The sequence below is a fragment of the Eubalaena glacialis genome, chromosome 6 (genome assembly GCF_028564815.1).
Source record: "Eubalaena glacialis isolate mEubGla1 chromosome 6, mEubGla1.1.hap2.+ XY, whole genome shotgun sequence".
Lineage (NCBI taxonomy): Eukaryota > Metazoa > Chordata > Mammalia > Artiodactyla > Balaenidae > Eubalaena > Eubalaena glacialis.
The window spans coordinates 84,779,215-84,807,091 of record NC_083721.1 but is presented as its reverse complement, the minus strand read 5'-3'; the positions used below and the strand labels follow the sequence as shown (position 1 = coordinate 84,807,091).

At 36.6% G+C, this 27,877-nt stretch overlaps 1 protein-coding gene across 3 annotated transcripts in view; it reads left to right on the top strand.

The window, feature by feature from the left end:
- Window positions 1-27,877, top strand: part of YEATS2 (YEATS domain containing 2) — a 108,583-nt gene that overhangs the window by 51,713 nt on the left and 28,993 nt on the right. For 2 of the 3 annotated variants that reach the window (XM_061194432.1, XM_061194434.1), the window contains exons 8-16: window positions 7,382-7,493; window positions 10,998-11,046; window positions 13,298-13,474; window positions 14,470-14,712; window positions 16,188-16,346; window positions 17,887-17,990; window positions 19,349-19,456; window positions 19,935-20,117; window positions 26,821-27,079. In XM_061194432.1, the coding sequence (XP_061050415.1) occupies window positions 7,382-7,493; window positions 10,998-11,046; window positions 13,298-13,474; window positions 14,470-14,712; window positions 16,188-16,346; window positions 17,887-17,990; window positions 19,349-19,456; window positions 19,935-20,117; window positions 26,821-27,079 (1,394 nt within the window). The remainder of the gene's footprint in view (window positions 1-7,381; window positions 7,494-10,997; window positions 11,047-13,297; window positions 13,475-14,469; window positions 14,713-16,187; window positions 16,347-17,886; window positions 17,991-19,348; window positions 19,457-19,934; window positions 20,118-26,820; window positions 27,080-27,877) is intronic. The other variant, XM_061194433.1, reaches the window with a different exon arrangement.

The window sequence follows — 27,877 nt, the reverse complement described above, 5'->3', positions numbered from 1 at the left end:
GTGAGTGGGGCTACTCTTTATTGCGGTTCACAGGCTTCTCATTGCGGTGGCTTCTCTTGTTGTGGAGCACGGGCTCTAGACGCATGGGCTTCAGTAGTTGTGGCACGTGGGCTTCAGTAGTTGTGGCTCGTTGACTCTAGAGCGCAGGCTCAGTAGTTGTGGCGCACGGGCTTAGCTGCTCTGTGGCATGTGGGATCTTCCTGGACCTGGGCTCGAACCCATGTCCCCTGCATTGACAGGCGGATTCTTAAGCACTGCGCCATCAGGGAAGTCCCTCTAGCAGTACTCTTGCCCTCATTCTTAAGGGCTTTGACGTGCAGATAGACAATTCGTCCAAAACCCTGGTCTCCCAGTTCATTGATAACCTCACTTTAATAATAAGGTTATGGTAGTGATATACCATAGAATCTAAGCTGAGTAAGGAGAGAAGGAGATTACATAAGAGCAGTGATGGGTAGTGCAAACTGGTGTGGGCAAGAAATGGAAATCTCTGTGGGGGTCAAAGGAATGGAGTCAGAAGATAGGAGTTGTTGGTCAGAAAGTCAAATACCTGGAAATGAGATATTTTTGTAGCTAATACAGAACATTTATCTTCTTCATATGGATAGTTACGCATTTATCAGTTATCAGATGATCTGTCCTTTAATACACACTAAATTCTGACATAAACATGGATCTGATGCTAGATTCTGTTAATGATTTTGATTCCTGTACTAGTATTACACTATTTTTTAAAATTAGTTAATTAATTAATTTATTTATTTTTGGCTGTGTTGGGTCTTCGTTGCCGTGTGCGGGCTTTCTCTAGTTGTGGCGAGCTGGGGCCACTCTTCATTGCCGTGGGGTGTGTGGGCTTCTCATTGCGGTGGCTTCTCTTGTCGCGGAGCATGGGTTCTAGGTGCGGGGGCTCAGTAGTTGTGGCTCGTGGGCTCTAGAGCGCAGGCTCAGTAGTTGTGACGCATGGGCTTAGTTGCTCTGCGGCATGTGGAATCTTCCCGGACCAGGGCTGAAACCTGTGTCCCCTGCATTGGCAGGCGGTTCTTAACCACTACGCCACCAGGGAAGTCCCTATACTATTTTTTTTTTTTTTTTTCCTATACTATTTTAATTGTTTTGCTTTATAGTATATTCTGATGTCGGGTAGAGTATGTTCCCCTGATTATTATTATTCTAAAGTTTTTGTCTTGGTCATTCTTGAGTATATATGTTGTTCGAGATTAGTTTAGAATCTCTGTCAAGTTATGGACTGAAATTGCATTGAATTAATGATTAATTTTCACACTTTTTATGATATTGAATCTTTCTGTCTTGTCTATCCTGGAGAATCAATCAGTGTAAACAAGATTTTTTTCTTTTAATGTTTATAAAACTTCCTTTATTTTCTTGACATATTTCACTGGATAGAACCTCAGAAAAGTGTTGATACTCTGTTTTTTTCTAATGGTAGAGTTTGATAGAGGAGCAATTACATTCTTAGGCTCTCAAACATTAGTATTGAGAAGGCCTTGTCTGTGATTTTGTTTCAGTCTATACCTGATTCATGAAATCTTTCAGAAATACCTGATACAGCTCATCTAGCCTCACCTGGAATTCCACTGGTGACCTAGACTTGTTTTCTTTGCTAGGAATACCATCTTCCTATTGTCTGTCTTCTTCACTTACACACACGTGCACATATGCATATGTACACGCACACACTGTCTTTCTTAAGGTCTGCTGTTTATGCTTCAAGACATAACTCAGGTTACTTTCTCAGTGAATCCTTCTTTGCTCTACTTTCTTACAGGGGTTAAAATACAGTAAATGATTGTTTACTTGAATTCTTGGGATAGTAACAATATTTTATAGTTTAAGATAGCTTACAGAGTAACAATATTTTCTGAGTTTAGATATACTGACTCCAGATAAGTCCAGTATTTTAATACACATATTTTAGTGAGTTTGGTAAGAAGTAGTAGATGAGTTTAAAAAGTACTTTGTCTATAAAAATATAAATAATAAAAAGAATATATGTTTTGATGTCCAGACCAGCAAGAAATTCCTTTATATAGTAAAAACAGCAACAAAAATACTGTTTTAGGAAAACATTTTATTTAATATAAAGCATGTGAATCAGTTAAAATGTATTAATCATATTTTTTATTGACGATAAACATCTGATTTAACAAAAATGGGATTAAAAACTCATTACATAAAACCCTAATACTTAATGATGCAAATCAATGCCTATTTTATTTCTCAGTTCTCATTCCAGGAATTGGAATTTGTGAAACACACTGAGTTCCTTTAAGTTTTAGAATATATCATGCAGTAATATATGAAATTGTATTTATTAAGAAATCTTTACTAATCTGCAGGTAAAGGTGGCAAATCACACTTATCAGGTTGTATTGTAACAGTCTGAGGAAATCCAAGGAAAAGATCATACATATAGCTCCTCTTCAAATTTCTCTCTCATCTTATACATCTGGAGTATCTTCTGTTAATAGTAAATGAACTTTATTTTCTGAAATTTATGAGGCTTCACATCATGGAAATAGCCTCTGACAATTATTTTCTGTCTGGTCCATGCCACTCTGACAGTATTGCATAACTGGCTGTGGTGGTATATCTGACCAGTTAGTTTTTCACAGCTTGTGAATTGCACCATTACTACATACCTTTCCCAAGAGCATACTTTCCCATACTTTATTAGCTACTGGGTTATGATTTTTAAATAGTATTTTAAAAGAGATCCTTGCTTGTGTGCTTCTGGTGTTTAAAACTCCTGAGAAATAATTTGTTAATGATTAACCACATCTCTGTGTTTTTATAGCAAGTAATGTATATAAGTTTATTATTACACTTATTAATTTACATGTATGTCTCCCTTACTAGATTTAGAACTTCTCGATGTTTGGGGCCTTTTCTTAATTCTTTCTCTCCCTGTGATCTAGCACAGTGTCCAGCATGTAGTAAATGTCATTTCTTGTTGAGTGAATTATTGAATTCATGATATGAGCCATTCCATTTGTAGGTGGCTGTGTTTGTTTGGAAGTTTTTAATTATATTGAGCAGAGACCTAACTTCCTTTAACTTCTAAACAGTACACTTCCCGTTTGTTTTGTAACACCACACAGAATCAGTGTAGTCCCTTTTCCATGTAGCTGTTGTTCAGATATTTTGAAAGCAACTCTTAGGTCTCTTCTATTCTCCTCCAAGCCAAATATCCACATTTGTTTCAGTTGTCATTCGTGTGACTTTGTATTATGTTCCTCTGCCATCCAGGTTATATTCTCTGACACACTCTGGTTTGTCTGTATTCTTAAAATATTCTTCTTAGAGCTAAACTTTAAATTTCAGGTAGGACAGAACATTAACATGTGTCCTAGATTTAATTATAACTCTGTGTTCTTTACAAGGCTTTTAAGATGTTTCTTGTGTCAAGTATCTAAAGAAACGTGATGAGTAGGCGAGATGTTTTCAGCTGCCTTGAAACTGGGGGATAATCTTTATCTCTGGACCAAAGCACATGTATGTTCATCGTGCACTCTGAATCTCCTCGTCAGAGCACATTACCTGATGAAGAGCATAAGTAGATTCTGTTCCTATAGACCATCTGTTTTCCATTTGGTTCAGTTATTCCTTAGCCAACTTCTTAAAAGCTGTGACTGTAAACTTTGCTTTTAGGCACAAGATAGTCACTAAATGTATGCTAGGCTCAGGACTTGATACAGGGATTGCAGAGATGAAGAACACATGGTTACTTGTATCAGTAGAATATTCCTGCCCTTGGTGCGTGAGAGGCTAGAGTGTGCTCGGCCCCCAAGGGAATGTCCTAGTGAGCCTCTTCAAAACGTTTGTATCATTAAAAAAAATAAGCATGGGCCCTGGAGTTTAAATCTCAGATTCACTACTTATTTGCTGCATGACCTTGGGCTAGTTATTTAGCCTCACTGTGTCTCAGAGGGGATATTTCATATTGTGATTCAAAAATTAGATAAGTTAATAGATATAAAGGGCTTAGAACAGTGGTAGGATCATAGTAAACAATATAAGTGTTTGCTTCTGCTGCTGTTATAAGGAACAGAATGTGTTTACCCTGAAAAGAAGAGAACTTAGTGGAATGTTTTGGTTTTTTTGAAGGTCATGTGGAGGAGGAATTTGTGATTGCAGAAGGCATACTAGAAGTAACATGCAGGAGGAAGATGAAATATTTTTATAACAGAGCTCTTTAGAAATGTGATAGAGAGTGTTATTAAAGTAATGAATTCTGGGGCACTAGAAGTGATCCTAAAAGACTGGCTGCCCATTTGAATTATTTGGGCGAGGAATTGTGCTTCATTCTGTATTTTTAGGAAAGCCATTTTTAAAGCCTAGTATTCTGTGGGTTGTCTTCTTGGTTATTGATACATTTCACCCTCTATGAGGAGTCTAGAAATATAGAAGTCTATTTAGGGGAAGCAGTCCCTTTTTGTGTGAAATACATATGTCTTTTGAAGTATAACATTTCTGTAGCTGTCTTATCTGTTGGTAGGTCTTGGATTCCTTTTTTGTTCCAAAAATATGGTTAGGGAGGAATTTCCTGTGAAAAAGCATTGTTCCTTTTTCCTGATTTGTCTGTCTTCTGTCTTCCCTGGCAGCAGTCCTTCCTGTCCATTCACTAGAGTTTAGCCTATGTACACAAATTGAGGAGCACAGCTGATTTACTATATCCTTTGTAAGAGAAATTCAGCATACAAACTATGAGATTGACGAATATTGCAAAATGAATTTGGGCCATCCACTTAGCTTTACTGGAATTTAAGTGACTAAACTAGTCATCAATAGAATTTCTCTTAATTATTCTTCTTAAGTCCACCATGTCTGTAGGCCCCACTGTATCTCTGGCTTTGGATTCCTTTTCAAGCTGCTGTCTCAAGTCAGCCTTCTCATTTGACCCCAAGCCTGTCTTTATTGCTGTCTGAACCTATGCTGACATCATGGCTACTTCTCTTACTAACTCAGCTGGTTTCTTCCATCCAGGGCACTGTGTTTCTTTGCTTTCTTTTCTCTAGTTTGTAATACAGCTGTTGCTTCCTCTACTTTCCAGGCTGCTCTCATACTCAGGGATTTTTCCTGCTTTGGGCTCTCCTGGTAGCCTCTGGTTTTGTGCCTGATGATTCATATCTGTTCCTAGACTCCTCTCAGGTTGTGTTCTTGGACTCTGCCCTTACTGAATTCATGTCCCTCCTTAGTTTTCCAAAAGCACATCCCACTGACAGTCCTTTCTCCCTGCAATCTTGGCATTCTCTCTCATTACAGGAATTCCAAGCCATTGATTCATAATGAACATTTTCATTTTAAAGCATTCTCTCTTTCCCCCATTAACTTAAACCATATTATTCTTGAGTACATGAAGGTCTCAATTAAATTTTTAAACTTTTTATTCTGGAAAATTCCAGACATATATTGGGTTGGCTAAAAAGGTCCTTTGGTTTTTAAGTAAAAATAAAAGACACATTTTTCATTTTCACCAAGAACTTTATTGAACAGTGGATTCACCGTTTTGTTCCACTACCTTCTGCCATTTTTCAGGCAACTTCATAATTCCATCTTTCCAAAACTTTTTATCTTTTTGAGCAAAGAACTGTTCTAGGTGCCTTTTACAGTCTTACAGGGAATTGAAATTTTTTCCATTAAGCTAATTCTGTAAAGACTGAAATAAATGGAAATCCAAAGGTGCAATGTCTCGTGAATACGGCGGATGAATCAGAACTTCCCAGCCAAGCTGTAACAGTTTTCGCCTGGTCATCAAAGAAACATGCGGTCCTGTGGTATCCTGATGGAAGAAGGTTATGCGTTTTCTGTTGACTAATTCCGGACGCTTTTGGTCGAGTGCTGCTTTCAGTTGGTCTAATTGTGAGCAGTACTTGTTGGAAATAATCGTTTTGTTTTCCAGAAGGCGCTCATAATAGAGGACTCCCTTCTAGTCCAACCATGTACTCAACATCACCTTCTTTGGATGAAGAGCGGCCTTTGATGTGGTTGGTGGTGGTTCATTTCGCTTGCCCCACAGGCAAAGCTTCCATTCCACATTATTGTACAGTATCCACTTTTCATCGCCCGTCACAATTTGTTTTAAAAACAGACTGTTTTCATTATGTTTCAGTAGAGAATCGCATGCGGAAATATATGGTCAAGAAGGTTTTTTTGCTTATGTGGAACCCAAACATCAAAGCGATTAACATAACCTAGCTGGTGCAAATGATTTTCAATGCTTGATTTGGATATTTTGAGTATGTTGGCTATCTCCCACGTGGTATAACATTGGTTGTTCTCAGTTAATGTCTCGATTTGATTGCTGTCAACTTCAACTGGTCTACGCAACCGTGGAGCATCGTGCAGCAAGAAATCTCCAGCATAAAACTTTTGCAAACCACTTTTGACACATTTTGATCAGTCACAGCACCTTCTCCATACACTGCACAAATCTTTTTTTGCATTTCAGTTGCATTTTTATCTTTCTTGAAATAATAAAGCATAATATGCCAAAAATGTTCCTTTTTTCTTCCATCTTCAATATTAAAATGGCTACACAAAAATTCACCAATTTTGATAAGTTCTTTTTTAAATGCACGCTGATATGACAGCTGTCACAATACAATCTAACAAAATTGTTTCAAATGAAGTTAAAGACAACTAAGCGCTACTAGAACGATCTTACTGAAAAAAATGAACGTACCTTTTGGCCCACCCAGTACAAAGTAGAGTATATTGAATCCTCACGTACCCAACACCAATTATCAAGAGCATGCCGGTCTTTTTCTCATCAATCTTCCTTTTTATTCCCTTCACAAATTACATTTTGACTGCTGAAAATTCTCTAGTCCAATTAGCATTCACACACATTCCTCTCTATTCACTAAAATTATATAAAGTCATATATAATTTGTTAAGTCTTCTTAGTAGATAGTTTCAAATAAATTGTCACTTTCAGATTGAGCATTCATGATTTATTTTGTTTTTGCCAGAGTGGAGGAATAAATGATTGTCTTGGGGTAGGGAACGTACCTCGCAGCCTATGTCTATCAAGTAGCAATCAAGGATTCTGGCTTTAATACTGCGACATCCATCAAATCACCTTAGTTCCCTGTCTGTGAAAATAATGACACTGGATTGTATGGTATAAGTGTCTTAACTCTAAGTATTCAGTAGTTGAAAGTTTAATGTAGGTTTGAGTTGAATTTTTTATGATTTAGCATTTTAGCAAAATTCAGCATATTGATTTAGCATCAAGTGAGGAAATCTAAATAATTATTAGAAACATGTGAAGTTCTAACTTAGCCATTATGGGAAAACTGTTCTTTCTAGAATGAGAGAGTGAACATGGACTAATATATTAATATCTGCTTTTCCCTAGAGAGCCTCCTTTTCACTTGACCAGAAGAGGCTGGGGTGAGTTTCCTGTCAGAGTTCAAGTTCACTTTAAGGACAGCCAGAACAAGCGGATAGATATCATACATAATCTGAAGGTATTGTAACAAAACATTGCTCCCCAGAAATGAAGTATCTTTTTTCACCTCCACTTGAAGTGGTGGGTTAGGCCTCTGAGAGAAGTGGCCATGGATAGTGGGAGCAGGATAAATCTTTTTGAGTGTGTTTTGCTTACTGCTACAACACTTGCCTTCTGAAAGCTGGGGAAGGGGTCACTTTACAGCAGAATGTATATTCTTCAAAAAGATGAACTGGTCAGATAATCAGAAGAATCTCTGATCAGAGATCACTGGTACTGTGTTACCTGGGGCTAACAAGTAAATGAAATCTTTTTCTTTTTAATCTGTATTTTACTTTTTACATTTTAATTTTCTGTAAAAAGAGGCACAAATAATAAGCCTTGTCTATTTATCTCTTAAGGATAAAGATAGAAGTGAACATATTTTAGGAAACATTAAGTACTGTGGAAGGTTGTAATACTTTTGAAATCCTTAACTGATATATCCAGATGGTTTATTATGTAACCATTACAAATTTTATTTTAAAAAGTGTTTTTTATACATGGGAAAAACTACCATTATAGTAAATGAAAAGCATAGAGTATAAAACTATGTGTATATAGTATGAGGTCAACCGAGATTTTAAATAGGTAGAAAAAACACAAAAGAAATACCCTAAAAAGTTGGAGTAATTGAAGTAACGACATTGTGGGCAGTTTCTCCTGCCCCTTTTTTCTGTGTGTGCATGTGTGTGTTTTTCTTTTCCAGTTTTATATAATAAACATTTAACTTTCATAGTTGGAAGACAGACCATTTTTTTAAAGTGCCCCACATCCCTCTCTGTAGTAACCTCGTGTACATTTTCTCTCCGTAAAATATAATCCTAATATTGAACTTCTCCCAAAGCGCCCTTACTTTGTGATTTACCACATTATTCCCATTAATTGTCCCCAAGTGAATCTGAGTACATTTTCAGAATTCCTGTTTTGTTCCCTTTGTTCCACAAACGTACCTTTTTCAACCTTAAGGCCACCTGAGATTTGTCCTCCATTGTTGGTAAACAGCACTAGTTAACTTCATGTTTAAGTTATTTTCTAGAGATTACTGTAAAACAAGATTGCCTTATAACCTCAGAGAAGAACTGAAACCAAATAAAGAACATATAGCCACTTTGTTCGGAGGGGCAGGATATGTTCCCACTTACTTAGAGGAAGGTCTGAAATAGTTTTGCTTTCCTCTTAACTTATTTTAAGCACCGTACATACCATCTTATATTGCACTGGGCCCAACCCTAATCCCTAAAATAAAGGGAATTGTTTACATAGTTTTTATACATATTTTATTGTCCTTATCACTTAGAGTTCCTGGTGAATGAATGAGACAGTTTTAAAAGTATTTCTTACCAGATTTTCCTTAATTTTACTATTTATTACGTGTTGATTGGCCTTGAGAACTTAAGCACCTCTGTTGTGACCACTGATCTTTATTTATTATGGAGTATCATTTTTCCTGCAATTTCTTTGTTAACTCTCAGAACCATCTTTGATTCTTCCCTCTGAGTTCTAAATATTTGTTCACTTGCAGACCATTACTCTTTCTTCATAATTTTTCTTATAGACTACCCTTCGCCCTTTCCACTCTTAGTAGGCTATTATTATACTCTGTCTCCTGATTAGCTTCTTTAATGCTAATCTATCTTCTTTCCCCTCAGTCCATTCTGTACACCGCCATCAGATTAGTCTTCCTAAAACAGGAGAACCATTATGTTGTTCCTCTCTGAGAAGCTTTGACTGAATTCCTGTTATTCAGATTCAGACTCCCCTGCCTACTATTCCAGGCTCTTCACATTTTGACTTGACATACTTACCCTAAATTATCTCACACTAATCCCCTGCCTGAACATCCCACTCCAGCCAGGTCAGTCTGTTCATGTCCCAGAAATGCCTTAGGCCGTCTCTTAAGTCTTCTTTTATGCTCTTGCCTCCTCGAATGCCTGTGTGTATTCTTTCCATTCTTCATGTTCCTGTGTAGCTTTTCCTGGCTATTAAAGTCCATAGCGATCCCTCTGTATTCTGAAATTCTGTAGTACATAACAATCTATATTTGATACTGTAATAATTACATTATATACTAAATACTCAGTGTTAAGAGTTCAATAAAATTTAAAGTTTCTGGGATGAAATTCACATATCTGCATCCCTGACAGGTAGTCATCTAACCTCTCCTCAACCATCACTGGAGCACAGTAATTCCCAAAACAATCCGTTTATCCATTTAGTAAATAAACTTTTAAAAGCTTCTTTCATAAATTTACCTAAAACTGCCGCCCGTTCCTCCCCCACCACCCCTTCTAACCTTGATCTCATTTATCCTAGTTTGATTTCTGGAATAGTACAGAACAGGACTTTGTTTTGTTTTGTAAGAACTCTAAAAATGTTTAATGATAGTGTTTGTGTCTCTCCTTAAATCATTTCTTCCTCAGCCAAAACCTGTTCTTGTAACATTTCTTGTATGCTGTGCTTTCTTTCCAGTTTCTCTTGTCATTTTGATAATAGTTCTATCAGTGTCTCTCTCAAAATGTGGTCCCAAGAATAAAACATAGGCCAGTGCAGATTACAGAGACTTAGTCTATGCTCTGGATCTATGCTCTGAAGAATATGCAAAATGGATGTAGCCTTAAAATTGCCCATATCTTTTTAACAGTCATACTGTTGGCGAAGGTTTAAATGTTAAAACTCCAGATCTCTTCCATGGGGCTACTATAAATCTACCCTCTATTGCCTTTTCTATTATGAACACTAGGTCTCATGACTGAGTTGTCTTCTCTGTGTTGGCTGCTAAGGAACTCAGCCAGACTGAAATCTACTTCTTGCAAGCCTTTAGAACTTTCTATTTACTAACCTATCCCTGGCTTCATTTTTTCCCCCATCTTTCCTTTCCTTTTCTTTCCTTTCCTTTTCTTTCCTTTCTACCCAACTTAACCATTTTTACCTATTGATCTTACTGTATAAGATTTATATGGTAAGCTGCCACAAATACTTTTTTTAAATTTTAATTTTAAATATAAATTAAAGTATAAGAATAAGAACCTAACCTCTTTGTATGTAATTGTAAACTTTTTTGTTTATATTATTAACATTCCCTCAATTTATACTCCTTTCTCTCCTCTAAAGTAAATCATCCATGAAGCTAATGTACTGGTAGTTATTAGTATTGCCTATATTGCCTAAGTTTTCATTCATTTTTTGCACAAGTGCTTAGTAAATATACCCTAAGTATATAATTGTGTCATCACACTGCATGTATATTTTTATAGTCTGTTTTTATAATAACTACCTATATGTCTGAGGTTGTTTTTATTTATTTTACTCAGTTTTTCTCTCAGAAAATTGAGGGTTTTTATTGACATGATGAATTTATACGTTATGAAAAAGTAGATCCTATGATATGAAGACTTGCAGTGAAAGGGGTTTTAGATAAGACTGTATCCTAAGCTTTTTAAGTAAGCGTAGTGAAACTTAATACTCTTTTGTCTTTCAATAGCTGGACAGAACTTATACTGGCTTGCAGACTCTTGGAGCAGAGACGGTAGGTTATTTTCCTACAGTATTATTTGGGAACAAGTAGAATGAAAATTGATCTTCGTTTTTAATTAGGAAAAAAAAAGAATGCTTAATTTTAAAAAAAGTTTCTCTCCCCCCTTATTTACTTATTTATTTTTAAATTGTGATAAAACATACATAAAATTTACCATTTTAATCATTTTAAAGTGTGAGGTGGTATTAAATATATTCACATTTTCATGCAGCTGTCACTACCATTCATCTCCAGAGAACTCTTCATCTTGGAAAACTGAAACTACCCATTTATAATAACTCACCCTCTTCCCGCAACCCCTAAACCACTCTTCTATTTTCTGTCTCTATGAATTTGACTACTCTAGGTACCACATAAGTGGAATCATACAGTGTTCTTTTTTTTGTGTGACTGCCGTATTTCACTTAGCATAATGTTCTCAAGATTCATCCACGTTGTAGCATGAATCAAAATTTCCTTCCTTTTTAAAGGCTGAGTAACATTCCGTTGTATGTATGCATCACATTTTGTTCAACCACTTATCTGTCAGTGAGCACTTGAGTTGCTTCCATCTTTTGGCTATTGTGAATAATGCTGCTAAGAATGTGGGTCTCTCTGTTCGAGTCCCTGTGTTCAGTACTTTGGGGTGTATACCCAGAAGTGGAATTGCTGGATCATACAGTAATTCTATTTTTAATTTTTTGAGAAACCACCACACTGTTTACCATAGCAGCTGCATCATTTTACATTCCCACCAACAGTGTGTAACGGTTTCGATTTCTCCACGTCTTTGCCAGTGCTTGTTGTTTTCTGTTTTTTTGATACTATCCAGGGAGTGTGAGGTGGTATTTCTTTGTGGTTTTGGTATGCATTTCTGTAATAATTATTGATGTTGAGCATTTTTTCATGTGTTTATCAGCCATTTATGTATCTTTTTTGGAGAAATGTGAATTCAAATCCTTTGTCCATTTTAGAATTGGGTTGTTTGGTTTTTTGTAGCTGAGTTTTAGGAGATGTCTCTATATTCTTGAGATTAATCTCTTATCAGATATATGATTTACAGATATTTTCTCCCATTCTGTGGGTTGCCTTTTCACTCTGTTATCGTGTCCTTTGATGCACAGAAGTTTTAAATGTTGATGTAGTCTAATTTATCTGTTTTTTCTTCTATCTGTACGTTTTGTATCATATCCAAGAAATCATTGCCAAATTCAGTGTTATGACACTTTGCCCCTATATTTTCTTCTGAGAGTTTTATTGTTTTAGGTGTTATGTTTAGGTCTTTGATCCATTTTGAGTTAATTTTTGTATATGGTGTAAAGTAAACTTCCACCTTCATTCTAATGCATGTGGATCTCCAGTTTTCCCAGCACTATTTGTTGGAAAAACTGTCCTTTTCCCAATCAATGGTCTTGGCACCCTTGTCAAAAATAATTTGACCATGTATGTGAGAGTATATTCTATTCTAATGGTCTCTTTGTCTGTCTTTATGCCAGTGCCACACTGTTTTGATTACTATAGTTTTGTAATAATAAATTTTGAAATCAGGAAGTATGAGACCTTCAACTTTGTTTTCCCACCCCATCCTCCCCCTCCTTTTTTGGTATTCATGATATATCAGCAATAGCCATTATGATTAGAATTAGCTAAGTTAAACCTTACTCTCTTTAGGGAAATGTGCTGTCTTATGCCAGAAGATATTTATTGAGCACATACTATATGCTAAGCACTGGTTCAGGTACTGAGGATACAAAAATGAACAAATGAGAGTAGCTACTACTCTCAAGGAGTTTTATTCTTGGTTGTATTGAGAGTGGGGAGAAGGTATATAGTAAACATAAAAGCAAATAAGATAATTTCACTTACAAATAAGTGCTATAAAGAAGAGAGTAGCCGGAGGACAAGTTGGGTGCTTTAGCTAGGTTGGTTAGGGAAGGCCTCTCTGAGAAGGTGACATTTGATTGAGACCTAATGGTGAGAAAGAGGCAGTCATGCTGAGATTGGGGGAAAGAGTGTTCTAAGGTGCAGAAACACTAAATGGAAGGTCCCCAATTTTATGATTGGTTTCATTGAGTTATCTATTAAGCCAGATTAGATTACATTCTGGGATAAATCCTTTAGTTATTGAGATTGAAATTGCCTTTGAAGTATGAATAGAAATCATTTGCAACGTCTGTTAGAGCACCATGTTTTGAGACAGGTTTGGGGCTTTCTGTGACATTGATGATGGATTCATGAGCCCAGTTGTTGCCCAATCATGTAGGTAGTGGATGTTGAGCTCCATCGGCATTCTCTTGGAGAAGACTCCGTTTATCCTCAGTCCTCTGAGTCAGACATCTCAGATGCCCCACCATCCTTGCCTTTGACCATTCCAGCCCCTGTGAAAGCGTCCTCACCAGTAAAGCAGTCACATGAGCCAGTACCTGATACCTCTGTGGAGAAAGGTAGTATATATTTTTCCTTGTATGGAAATGCATTTTTACCTTGTATAGAGCAGTCATTATGGCGTGTTCCTTTCCATCACTTGATGTTGAACTGCTGTCTTCAGCGCCTTATGAGTGTATGGAAAATAAATTTTGCATAAGTAGGCATGCTGCTCTTCTACACAGACCTATTATGAAAATAGCCAAGCCCATACTCTTCTCAGAAAAATTTTTTTATGCAGTTTTATCGACATTTTATAGAACACAAAACTCACTGAAAAGCATTACATTTTTATTCTTTGATGAATATAATGGTTTCCTCTAATATGTTACAGGAAGACTTTCTTGTTTGGTCCCTAATTGTGTGAACAAGAAGTTCAAATATTAGTATCTAATCTTATTTAAAATACAGTATAAGACTTATCATCAACAAATGTATTTTGACTATGGCATTTTTTAATTTAGTAAATATATAAGTATATAATTAAGTATTTAAGTGTTTACTTATATAACATATACAAATACATATACAAATACGATATACAAATTGATTCTAAATGGTGTTAGTTTGATCTGTAAGTCTACGTTTAATGTGATGTTAATATTTTAGTTCTTTTATAAAAATCTCAACTTTATTTCTCTTAAGTTTCAGTTGCATCTTTTTTATGGACATTTAATAAAACAAGACATCATTAGATTAAGCTAATGCTTTCTTTTGAGTTTTTCTTCTTCTCTAAACAGTTTGTCAATTCATATATAAAGAATGGGAGAACATAATGAACTTGTAAATTTTATTATATAGCGTTAGCTAATATGTTTTCTAATTTTTTAAAAGAAGCATTTTAATGAAACATGATTCTAGGCATGATATTTACATTTCACCAGAAAATACATAAAGCAGTGTTAAATACCAGTCAACTGTATTTATTTTACTACTGGTAAATGGCTTAAATGGTTCTTGAAATGGTGAGGGATTTCAAAGTGGTTGATGACTTATTTGCCTGTTTCATTTCAAGAAGGATTCCCAGCCAACACTGAAGCTGAGAGACACACTACATTTTATTCTTTGCCATCTTCATTGGAACGAACACCCACCAAAATGACAACATCCCAGAAAGTTACCTTTTGTTCTCATGGCAATTCAGCTTTTCAGCCAATAGCATCAAGTTGCAAAATTGTGCCACAAAGTCAGGTTCCTAATCCGGAGTCACCTGGAAAATCCTTCCAGCCTATCACCATGAGCTGCAAGATTGTCTCAGGTATACATGGTATATATGAATTTGGTGTGTGTAAAAATTGTTGGAATGACAAAACAAAGTACTATGGCTTTTTTTTTTTTTTAGTTTTTCTAAGCAGGGTTTTTGTTTAGTTAACAAGCAAGCTAATCACTGTTGATTAGCAAAGCAAAAGTGTCACAAAACAAAAACAAAAGTCATTCATATGGAAACAATTTTTGAATGAGGAAAGAAATAAAATTCAAAGCAGTCAAATTTTCATCTAGAATCAGCACAGGTAAATTGTTTGCTAGGATGTATGTTGGAAACTAAGGTAAGAATTAAGTTTGGGAATTATATATGGAAACCAGAGTGACTAGTAATAGAAAAAATTTAGATGCCTTTTGGTTTGTAGTTAAGCTTCAAGGGTTGGTTTGGGATTGAGATATCTTTTATACTCTATAACCACACTAGAAATTTACTCATTCCTATGATCAGTAGGTCGTTCTGAGGTTTCATTTTCACTGAGGTTGAATTGTCCATTGCCTCGTGACAGTTTATGTTAGGTAAACTTCTAGTAGAAATATGCTTTATAGTTTTGGCTGTGCCACCTCAGAAAAGACATGAAAGTGAGTCAATAGAATACCTAGGCAGGGGGAGACTTCTGTATAATTCTTAAATGAAGGGGGTGGGGGGAGTCTTCAGTGCTAAAAATAGCTAAGCAGAAATATGATCCAAGTCCTTGAAATTGATGAAAGGTAAAGAATGTATAATTTTACCTACCAGTTAGAAGCGTTTTGGAACTTGCTGCTTCAGAGGTGGAATAGGCTGAACATATATATAAATTGTTTTGAAGGTTAGAGAAATTCATGGATAACAGATTTGATCAATAACTGTTGAGGATGTTTAATGATGTATCTGTCGGTAACTTCTGAGAGCTATGGGAACACGAATCTCTGGATTGTGGCTGTGACGTGGTATTGAGAGAGACTTTTGTTTCGGTGGATGAATTTCATATTTTCCTATTGGAAATTCATTGCAAATCAAGACTTGGTTCCTAAGTCTAGCTGTTCACTTGCCTCCCTAACTTCAGTTTCTTCAAGTGTGACCAGTATTATAACAACCTGCCCAAGTTGTTGTTACCTGGGGATGCAGCAGTTCCACACATACGTAAAGCACTGTGTTTTGAACTTTAATGTGCCTGCTGGGGTATCTTGTTAAAATACTGATTTATTGATATATGCGGTAGATCTGGGGTAGGACCTCCGTATCTGTTTCTAACAGGCTGCCTGCTGCTGCTGGTCCATGGATAAGCATGTAGAGAGTAAAACGCACTAACCCCTGGCCTCAGCTGCTGCTGCTCTCAGCATCTGAAACTTACAGGCCCATCCTCTTTTCCCAGCTTGTCACCTTTGTACTGGTGGCCCTGCCCCTCCTCCATTTTCTTTAGCGTCCTCTTAGATGGGCTGAATATATCTATTTTGTTTAGTTTATTTTGTTTCTCTTTTTTATTAATAAAGGTTCCCCTATATCAACCCCAAGTCCATCGCCATTGCCTCGAACCCCAACTTCCACTCCAGTCCATGTGAAGCAAGGCACTGCCAGTTCTGTTATTAATAATCCTTATGTTATCGTGGACAAGCCAGGGCAGGTTATTGGAGCCACCACTCCTACTGCAGGTGTGTGTTTGAACGGAACAGTATTCGTGCAATCCCCAAGATTTGATCTTTTTTAAAGGTGAAATCCTAATGTGACTTAGTAGCCATATAATGGGAGAATGAAATCTTCAACCATAACAAGAGGAGGGAATACATAGGAGTGTGTATATATACATATATATATATATATATATTTTTTTTTTTTTTTTTTTTTCCCAGTGCTGTTTCTCTGAGGGAAGATTTACTTCTTGTAAAAGTTATATTTTTAGGAATTTACTTAAGTTTTTTTTTTTTTAATTAAGATTCATAGTGAACCATAATTAATTTTCTAAAAAAGAAAAAAAAAGAGTGGATTTTATTCTCATTTAGAAGACATTCTTTTTAGGCAATGTGATTAACTTTTCCAAATTAAGCTTTAGAGCAAGAATAGCTTTGTGAGCCATATATATTTTTCCCCAGTGAAATAAAAAAGTGATCTTTACTTTTCAGTGAATAAGATAAAACTTGCATGTGGGAGGGAAACTGAACCCTGTTGTTATTTAAAACAAAAAACTAAAAACAAAAAAAAACTCTAATAGGAAGAATAAGAAGTCTTTGGATTCCCCGTGTTTATCATCATAACCTCATACAAATAGAGAGCTTTTCAGGTTTCTTTGAGGTACTTTCACTAACATTTTATTTATTCCCTTCAATTAAACTGTTTAAACACATGCGCCTCTGTGTAAACTTTCCTGTAGCTTTCACTTCTAATAGAAATATCGAAAAAAGAAATAAGAGAAATGACTATTAAGTAATGAGACTGATTTTTTTCTAACATGTTGGATTTTAACACAGATTAATGTGTGTTGGGCCTTTCCAACTATTTTTTTAGAAAGTTATGTTCTTTAACAATGATTATAATTGTGGGACTCCTTTAAAAAATGCTACTTTCAGAGATTCCCTTTTGAGTACACTTAAGGATGCCAAGTAGGTGTCTTTTGAGGATGTTTAGTTTTAGGAATCAGCCAAAGTCTCTGCAGGCAAGTTTGGTAAATGGAGGAGGTGACCAAGTACCATTTTTAGTCTTGACTTACTGTTGACTGTAGATAATGTGACTTATTTTGATCAGACCCTAAAGGCAGTTGTACTGATGGAGTATAAAGTGTTTAATGTTGTCAGCATTTTGGAGTAGGTATAACCTTCCAGTGAAACTACTTTGAAGGAAGTAGCATTCAGTTGAATGCATACATTTTGGCACATTGTGAAATAGCCAACACCATTATGTTACAGTATATCTTTCTATGTAAGTGCAGAATATATAATGTCTACTTACTTTACTTATTCTTCTACACTTGCTTACTAGCTTCTTGTCCCTTTGTAGGTTGGTGAAGTGGTCAGCTTCACAGGATGAATCCTTAAGTGTTTTTTTCTATAATAATATCATGGTTGTGAGTTTTCAGCCCTTCAAAATGAACAATAAATAGTGGGGAGAAGAGGAGGGTGGTGGAAAATGGCTTTAAAATTCCATTTTGTAAATTTTACTTTGTTTATACTTTATTTTTAAATCAACCTTGCTTATCAGGAAGTCCTACCAGCAAGCTCTCTACTGCCTCTCAGGCCTCCCAAGGAACAGGTTCCCCGATTCCTAAAATTCATGGAAGTAGTTTTGTAACATCTGCTGTCAAGGTAATGCTCTTATTGCACTTTGCTAGTTTCTAAATGTGGTACATTCAAGTTGAGCCAGAATTTGCAAGTGATAATGCAGATTTCATAAAGTAGAATCTTCAAGCTAAGAAGTATCATAAAGATCAAGTAAGTACTTCAGACTCCCCTACCTTACCTATGATTTGTTTTTGACAGCTTTGTTATACGTTTTTCTTTACAAAGTAATAATTCGTATCTTTCCACAGTGTATTTTCCCCCTCCCCACCTTCTTCAGGGTAAGAAGTCTTTTGAAATTTACAATTCCAAATATGATCTGACTTGTTCAGATCATAGTGCTAGATATCTGCTCACTGTTCCACAGAGACAGTCACTGCTTTTGGCTTAGTTATTCAGCTTATTTGTTATTGTCTTGGCTACCTTAAGGCTAGAGCCTCTGAGGTATAAACTCCTGTTTGAGAATTCCTGAGAATTCAAAGATCATCTCTTACATGACTGGTGCTAACACAGTGTTTCTTATATCTAGGCACTTAATGGTGATGATATTGAGTAGTTTCCTGATCCAGGGCAAGGTTTCTCTCTAATGCAGTGTAATCTGTGAGCGCTGTGTTCTATGAATGCCTCAATTGTAAGAATTCCGTGAAGGTCTTAATTCTCTACCAGTGTATTTTTGCATGTTTGTTGATGACATTTTCATTACATAGTTAAGCAGTGTTCTTAACTTTGTTTCTTGCCCCCAACATTTATTTATGGAAAATTGCCTCTGAGACTTGCCTTTTGTATTTGAGGATTAGAGACAAATGACAGTAATTTTGAATTTTGACCTTTGCTATCTTTGTATTTGCTAATTGTTCAAGTTCTTTTCGTTGTATTGTTTTTAAAATTTTTAGTGAAAAATTTCCCCCTGCGTCCTGGGTATTTATTCCAGAGTAAGGATAACAGATCAAGTTGCAAGTACTGTTACAAGGGTGTGGTATACTGAAACACTGTCACTGCCTGTTACATTCATTTGTTTATTTAGTGTCTAGACATTAGGGATAGAAAAGAAATAGAATACAGTACCTATCCTTTAGTAGCATCTGGCAGGGGACTGGACATGAAACCAATGAGTCAACCAGATATTAGCGGTAGTATGATAGGAGTCTTTCCGGTTTCCAGTGGGCACAGATGAGTAGGCTCTTGCCAGTTTATAGCCTTACTTTGAATTGTCTTTTCAAGCAATAGTAAAATGCAGGTGTAGGGACTCAGAAGACCCCAAAGAGTTTTGGGCTTTTTGTTTGTTTTTGTTGCTAGGGAATGTCACAGGTTTGTATTAAATATGTGACTAGAGTGAAATCACTCACTTTATCCTAATTGTACAATATGTATTTTTACAAACACAGCAGGAGGATTCTTTGTTCGCATCTATGCCACCTCTTTGCCCAATTGGGAGTCACCCTAAAGTTCAAAGCCCCAAACCTATAACTGGAGGACTTGGAGCTTTCACAAAAGTAAGTATTCATGAGAGGATTATCCCACAAGTGGATAAGCTCTTGTTACAGAATCTTTTTGTGGCATGTTGGAGTTGATTGATGCTACTACCCCACAACATGGAACTTTTTAGTATGTCTCATCTCTAAGACTGGATCCTACTTCTGAGACATGCTTCCATTTATTTAGTGGTGTTCACAGGGCAGCCCTTGGAGTCTAGCAAGATGGGAACTTTCTGGTGCCGTTTTGCCACCAATGTCTAAAACAAATGACGAGGTTGGTTTGCAGATACACTGGATCAAGTCCACATCCTACTTTTGGTCCCTTTACTAGCTATCATGGGCTATACTTAAGCAGTATTTTTACCCTTCTAGTGGAGTCATTGTTTACATACAGGGCTTCATTAATTCATTAATTCCTGCAGACAGAGTAAATTCAAATATTAGTAGCATTTTTCATGGGCTGTTTATTCATTGTCATTATCATGTTTGTTGCAAGGTAATCATCAAACAGGAACCTGGTGAAGCCTCTCATGTACCAACAACAGGAGCTGCCAGCCAGTCACCACTCCCTCAGTATGTGACTGTGAAAGGGGGTCACATGATAGCTGTGTCCCCTCAAAAACAAGTCCTAACTGCTGGAGAAGGGACTGCCCAGTCACCAAAGATTCAGCCCTCTAAGGTTTGTGTTGGGTAAGGATGGGGAAGTCAACGTGTCAGTGAACGTTGTTTGCCTAAGTAATGGACACGTGCTGAAAAGGGTGACGGTGTTGATGGTCCCGGGAAAACCTGTGGATGAAAGCCCTGTAGGAAAAGCAGATAAGTCGGTGTTTAACCCACCTGTTCTTGTCATAGTCATTAACGAGAGCAGGGACATGGTTTATAGAGGGCCCAGGGACAGTTCAAGAGGTGAAGGGATGCCGTGTTATCTCTCTGGCAGTGAAGGTGATTGACGTCATGGACATAACTTTACACTTGATTCAAGTCTAACTGACAGGATCGAGGTCCACTGTTTTACCTGTTTATTTCTGATAGGAGACTGCTATAGTTTGCACCTCTGATGTCTTGACTGTGTGATCTGTTAAATGATTCTTGGCTCTTTAGAGAGTTTATTTTCTTTATAATTTGGAGGTTTGGGGAATTTACATATTGGGAGAACTCTAAAACAGAGATACATGTTTCCCTGCATCCGTTGTACTTAGGAGTGCCAAAGTATATCATGCTCTTATTTGTATATTATCTGTAATCCTCAAACAACCTTGCAAGGTGGATATTTTCACTGCTATTTTACAAATGAGGAAATTGTGGCTCTGAGAGGTTAAGCAACATCCTTGAGAGCATACAGCTAATAAGTGACAGAGAATTTGAACCCAGGTCTAGTTGACTCCAAAATTCCCCATTCCAGAACTATTAAAATTTGTGAGCCATTGTCTGTAACCTAAGCATGCTTTTAGAACATCCAGAGTTAAATTATCTTACTTTTAGGGCAGATATATCCTAAAGCTATTAAGAGTACTATGTGAAGCGCTTGCTTTTCAACTTTAAAATAGGTTTTAGATATTTTGGTTAGTCTAGATGGCTGCATATAGAGCGAGTTAAAAATTCATAGTCTTATAGGTGGTTCTAAAATATGTAAGAGTTCATTAACCACTTTCCCAAACTTATCTGCTCATAAGACTCAACTGATGATTAAAAATATATAGATACTAAGGCCCCCATCTCAGAACTTCTTTGTGACCCCAGGAATCTGGATTTTTAACAAACTCTCCTACTGACTCATATGATTAGGCAAATTTAGGAGCCATGGAACTACAGCATCAAATTTGACTTTGGGGCTTCCATAGCCAGAATCACTAAAACAGGCAACCCCCAGCTACTTCCTGATGCTCCCTCTGTTGTTTTGGCTTCAGGGATAAGCATTTTGTTCAAGTCCTTTCGTGAATTGGTTATTGTCATCTGGTCTTCGTACTCAGACACATCCTGTATGTTGTTTAAAATCTATTTTGCTTCACCTGGAAATACATGGTATTACTGATTTAGGCTTTTGAATCATGATAGCATTACTGTTTATGCTCAGAAGCTCTGAAAAGTTTCTGCTTTTTGCCACTTTTGCATTTTGCAAATCTACTCACCCCGTAATACTGAACAACTGTATTGGCTTTCTTGTCACATTGCCACCTACCTAATGGCAAGGTAGGACCAAGAGAAAATGGGTGGGTTTGTGCTAGAATGCCTTAAGTGTAAAGGTACCTGATAAGAAAAGCCGCAGAAGAGTGTGAAAAAACTACAGAGAAGCAGAACATGAGACAAGACATCTATCCCAGAAATCTAGTACATGCTTTGGACTTGAAATAAAGAGCTGTCTGCAAGTACAGGGTGTCCCTGGTTATTGCTGAGGTGCAGTCAGAGAAAAGTATGCCAGAAAACAGAAGTGTGAACAGAATGGTACTGTTTACTTTCCACACAACTTTGGCACAATAGAAACACAGCTTATCTTTTTCATAAAAGTAGAGAGCGGTGCTGCTTTTGACATGAAAAGAGACAGCTGAGGAATTGGTGGTTCATATGGGAAGGAAGCAGTGTGGTGTAGTTAAAAGAGCATGAGCTTGTTACACATCTCAGATCTCAGCCACTCATTACTTGTGTGAGCTGGGCAAATTTATCTCTCTCAGCCTTGTTTTTTTCATCTAGCAAAAGGAAATAATACCCTTTGCCTTTCAGTGCTGTAGGAGAATTAGAGATCATTGTATATAGAGGACCTAGCACAGAGCAGGTGCTAAATAAGTGACAGCAGCTAAAGTTATGTGAGGACGAGTCCTATGTATATATGCATGAGTACCATGTAATAGTGACTATCATTGAGAACTAAATCGTTAAGTGGCTGTATTTTTCAGCATCTAGAGGGAAAAATCACATATACAGACTCCTCACCTTCAGGTTGCTAAAGTAGATTCTGACTTGCAAAGGTCTGTACAGGGCACAGGGAGGGCAGGAATAGAAACACCACATCAAAGCATGAATCAGAATTAAGTATTTATAACAGTACAGAACAAAGGTGAAACTAGAAGGAAATTCAGAATGCGGAGAGCAGTGCTGTGGGAGGGGAAGAGGAGAACAGTTGGTAGGTGATTTCAGGTTCTAGGCCAAAATGTATTTAAAAAAAAAAAAAACTAATTTGGGGTTACAGTGTCCTACTTAAGAGACTTCCTTGTGGTGTCATAGACAGCTGTGCATAGGGTTTTCCCCAGTAGAATGCCAGACTTCCTCATTCTCCTCAGTGTTTTAGAATAAAGGGGGGTTGTTTATCTTGTGAGCAGTTTGCTCTTGGTGGACAAGCTCTGCTAGTAAAAACTGCCCTCCTGTGGCCAGCATGGTTATGTTTTATTTGGCTCTCGGAGGGATTAGGTGTGTCATATTCTGGACATTTTGAAGCAGTTGAGTGTGAGGATAGAGGTTGGCACAAGGAGGGAAAAGCAAGTCAGATGCATGGGATTGGAGGAAAGAAATTAAAATAGGTACATGTATGTATTATTTTCCTTTTTTTAAATTGAAGTATAGTTTGTGTATAATATTATATGTTACCAGTGTGCTGTATAGTGATTCACAACTTTTAAAGGTTAAATTCCATTTCTACTTATAAAATATTGACTGTATTCCCTGTGTTGTACAGTATACCCTTGTAGCTTATTTTATACCTAATAGTTTGTACCTCTTAATCCCCTACCTCTATATTGCCCCTCCTCCCTTTCTTTTCCTCACTGATAACTACTATTTTGTTCTCTGTATCTGTGAGTCTGCTTCTTTTTTGTTATATTCACTAGTTGTATTTATTTTTAGATTCCACATATAAGTGATATCACATGTATATATTATTTTCCTTTAAGAGCTTTGTTTTCTTTATTAATTTAGGAACATGAAAATAGATTATGTGTAATTTAGCTTATGCAAGGGATTATTAAGTGTGATATATTTAGGAAATGTAAAGACAGACGTCTTAGAAAAAAGTTCAACTACTATACCAAATTCCCAAACCAGGAGCTTAAATAAGTTTACTTCTCTCACACATAAAAGACTGGTAGGCGGTCCTGGTGTGTTGGTTCCACAGTCATCAAGAATCTAGACTCCATCTCGTTGCTCTGTCATTTTCAAAATTTGGTTTTCAGCTTGTGGGCTGTGATAGCCACTTCGTCTCATGCCACCATGTTCACATTTCTGGCCAGCAGGAAAAGGGAAGGGAAGAGGGTTTGGGGAGAGCATAACCAAAAATTTGCACTCATCACTTCTGTTCACATCCCTTTAGCCAGAAATGAGATGTCAGACCTAGGTGTGAAGGAGTTGGGAAATATAGTCAGTATTCTGTGTGGCCATGTCCCTAGCTGAAAATCGGAGGTTCTGTTACTATGAGAGAGAAGCAAAGAATACATATTGGGGTTCAGCTGGCAGTTTCTGCCATACCCTAAAAATAATTTTCTGGATTAAAAAACTTTTTTTTTTATCAATGCAGAGAAAAATTCTTGATTAGTAAGAAGAGTTTGTATATCTCCACATCTCTAGGGGGAATGAGTGTGCCCAGCTCTGTAGCTACAGTAACACTCCATGTTGCCTATATAATGAGGCTCATACAGTCAGAATAAAGAGATTTGGATAATCATCAGGGATTGTTTTAACCAAGGCAGGGTAGCTGGGAGTTTTCTCTTCTCCATTCTAGATGAACTTATTTCTCCCCCCCACCCATTGGTTCTTTGATTGTTTTGTTCCTTTCTTTCCCTCCTTCCTTAAACTTACATAAAAGTGCAGAGACTATTGTAGTGAATCCTACATGCCCATTATTCCGTTTCAGCAGTTACCAGCATTTTGCTAATCTTCTCCTCCTAGAATATTTTAAAGCAGATATGAGATGTTATCTATGTATTTTGATTTCTGTTTGATTAACTGGACCTTAAGATCAAGGTCCTCTGCCCTGGCCAAATGCTGAAGATAGTGACAGATGTTTATCCTTTGGCTTTCTGTCCTGAGTCTCCACGTAGTCTCATAGATCACCATTCTTCAGTTCATAGTAACAAGTGTTGTGCTGGCTGCAGCTTTCGTTTACTGCGTGCATCATGCTGGCTAGGCACTTTATAAACTTATTTTCATTTATGCCTCATGATCTTATGAGATATTTTATAGATGAGGTATCTAAAGCTAAAGCTCAAAGAGGTTAAATAACTGTGCAGCTACTAACTGATGGAACAGAACTGGGAAAGCGGGTCTGACTGCTTATAAAAACCTATACTCTTTCCTCTGTGATACACTGGTTTATAACAATTGATTAGGGGACCATTTTCTTTACATCAGCCATATTATCCAAGCACATGACAAGTGTATTTTACTATGTTCACATTCTTTGAAAAGGAACCATGTATGATTTAGTGATTATTTAACTTAAAAATCCCATTCATCAGTTATATGGTTTGTCATTTTGTTCTACCTTAAGTAATGCTATTATTTTTTAATTTGGAAAGATTCTAAAATTTCAGTAAATACAGAGAATAATATGATCAATATCCACATATCCTCCACTGTGAATTAACATGTTCATATTTAATTCGACATTTTTTTCTCCAAATAAAATATGACTGATAAAATTGCGGTCCACTTTGTTCTTCCCCAAAACAACAGTCATGAATTTGGATGTGTAGCTTGACAGTCCATACTTTTTATTACATAAGTAATAGCCATAAGTAACACGTAGTGTTGTGAATTTTGAAGATTTACATAAAAGATATTTATACTCATATTTTTCTGCAACTCCCCTTTCACTCAATATTTGTACTTGCAAAGTCTGTTGATGTTGATATATATATAGTTCCAGTTCATTCATTGTAACTAACAAATGCTATTCCGTCGGTCAGTCTTATACCACAGTTTATCTATTCCTCTATCTATAGACATTAAGCATATTTCATTTTGTAGACATTAAGATTACTTACAATTTTTTGGAATTATTTGTAATTACAAATAATGCTACCTTGAACTTTCTGTGTATGTTCCCTTGAGCACATGTCTAAGATTTCTCTGGGATATATCCCTACCAGTAGAGGGTGAATTTTCAATTTTAGTAGATATCCTAGTACTTCTCTGGAGTGGCTGTACAAATTTACCTTTCTACCAGCAGTGAACAAAAGTGCCTGTTTCCCCATATCCTCTAGCCAATTCTTGGTATTATCAGGCTTTAAAATTTTCCCCTCCAATCTGATGGTTGAAAAGTACTTTCTTCTTTATCTTTTTTGCCTTTAGAAAGCAGATCTTTTCCCATTCTTAAAAAAGAATGTAAAAGTCTTTTTATCTAGTTTCTGGTGAGAAGTTCTTTTTATGAAATAAAGAATTGGGGAGTGTGAAACACTGCCCCAATTTTCCATTAATTAAGTTGTTTCTTCTAATTGAACATTGTACTATTGACCTTGTTTTAAAAGAGCTCCGAAGTATTCTTTTACTTGAAAGAATTTACGGTATTTTCAGAACTAGGTATTTCTAACTTTCATTCTTTGGGTGCTGGGATCTTTTTTTTTTTTTTAATTAAATTAAATGTTTTTCTAGCTTACACTTTTTCTTTTTTAATGAAATGTCTACCTTTAAGGAAAGATTAGAAGGTATAGAAAAAGGTAACTTTTCTTAAAAATAAGTTGGAAGAGGTGTCACGTGTTTTACCATATAATAAATGACGTGAATTGTTAGATGTTCTAGTGATGAAGAAATATTGCTTCAGATGGGGATAACACAGAAGGGGTTACTGAAGAGGTGATATTTAAAAGTATGTAGTGGAGTTTATAGTTCATATATGAGAATGTTTATTGCAGTTTTTTCATAATGTGAAGTTTAAAATTACCTAAATAGTCACACAGTAGTGAAATATTTACTTAGATTATGGTATATCTATTCTAATACATTATTTTTTGGTCATCTCAAAATGTTTTTGAAAAATAACAACAGTGGAAATGGTTGTAACATGATGTTAAATTTAAAAATTATAAAACTATATGTATCCTAATCTTTGTTTCAAACTGTACATTTAAAAGAATCAGAAGTAAATACTACATTAAAAATATTAAGAGATTATTTCTGATGAGTATTTTTTAAAAAAACACACATATTACTTTTTATAAGTAAAATAGGTTATAGATAGTAGCTGGGGTTAAGACAAAAGCTGTAACATTTTATTGTAATAACATCCAGACTGTGAGAAATACTGCTGTTCACATCATAGGTAGCATTCCTAGATGATTGAATTAGACTCCATGTGTTGTATCTAGGGGTTTGCTTTTGTTCTTTGCTGGAACAGAGTGACTGTGCTGCTCTCAAGGGACTATAAGAAGCACTGCTGGGTTCTCCTCTGTTTTGAACAGGTTGTTGGGGTGCCAGTTGGGTCTACCCTACCTTCGGCAGTGAAGCAGGCAGTGGCAATCAGTGGTGGCCAGATCCTCGTAGCCAAGGCCAGCTCGTCTGTCGCCAAAGCAGTTGGTCCAAAGCAAGTCGTGACCCAAGGAGTTGCCAAGGCAATTGTGAGTGGAGGTGGAGGAACCATTGTCGCTCAGCCGGTGCAAGCCTTAACCAAGGCTCAGGTCACTGCTGCTGGTCCTCAGAAGAGTGGATCCCAGGGTTCAGGTAACTGATACTAATCGGGGGCCCTTTCAGCAGCAGCCCCTTCCAAAACGCTCTGTGCTAGTGATTTTATTTGCTATTTGGTTCTCTCTAGGAACACCTAGTATGTTGATGTTATAAGGAGTATATACAAACATGTTAATCTTTTTCATGTAACATTTTACATAGAGGCCTGTAAGGCTTTTGCTCTAAGTTGTGCGTGCGTGTGTGTGGGTATGAGCAAGAATAGTAAAAATAGAGGGTATTTCTTGATACTGCTCTCAAGTCTGAAGAATAATTCTCATTTGTCCTTATTTCCACCTTGCGTTCTATTGCAGACTTAGTCTTGGTATGGTCATTTGCCAGCAGCATTTTGAGATACTTGACTAAGGCATTCTCTACTAAACAAAAGTTTAAATACTTTGAATGTGTTTTAGTCCTTAATGTGTTGTTTCTGTGAGTGCATGAAGAAATATACCTCAGGCATTTGATATTTACTAATTTTTAAAGGTCTTGATGAGGCTAAAGAATGGTAGCAGTGAGTTGGGAGGGTAGAAGGGTAGTGGAGGTCCAAAATAAAGATTTCAGAGGTGAAGAATTGCTGCTGATGACAAAGTTCTTTTGTGGCATTAAAATTGAGTGTTTGAGATGGACCAGAAGAAGTGATCTTTGGAGTTTGGAAGATATAGCAGCTGAGAAGGCAGAGAATTAAATAAGTCATCTATAGTGTTGTCACTGAGAATGACAGCCTTTAGCATAGAGCACAATACTTTGAGTCTGGAGTCCGCCTTCAGCTAATGAGGGGAAGTGACTTGGGAGTTC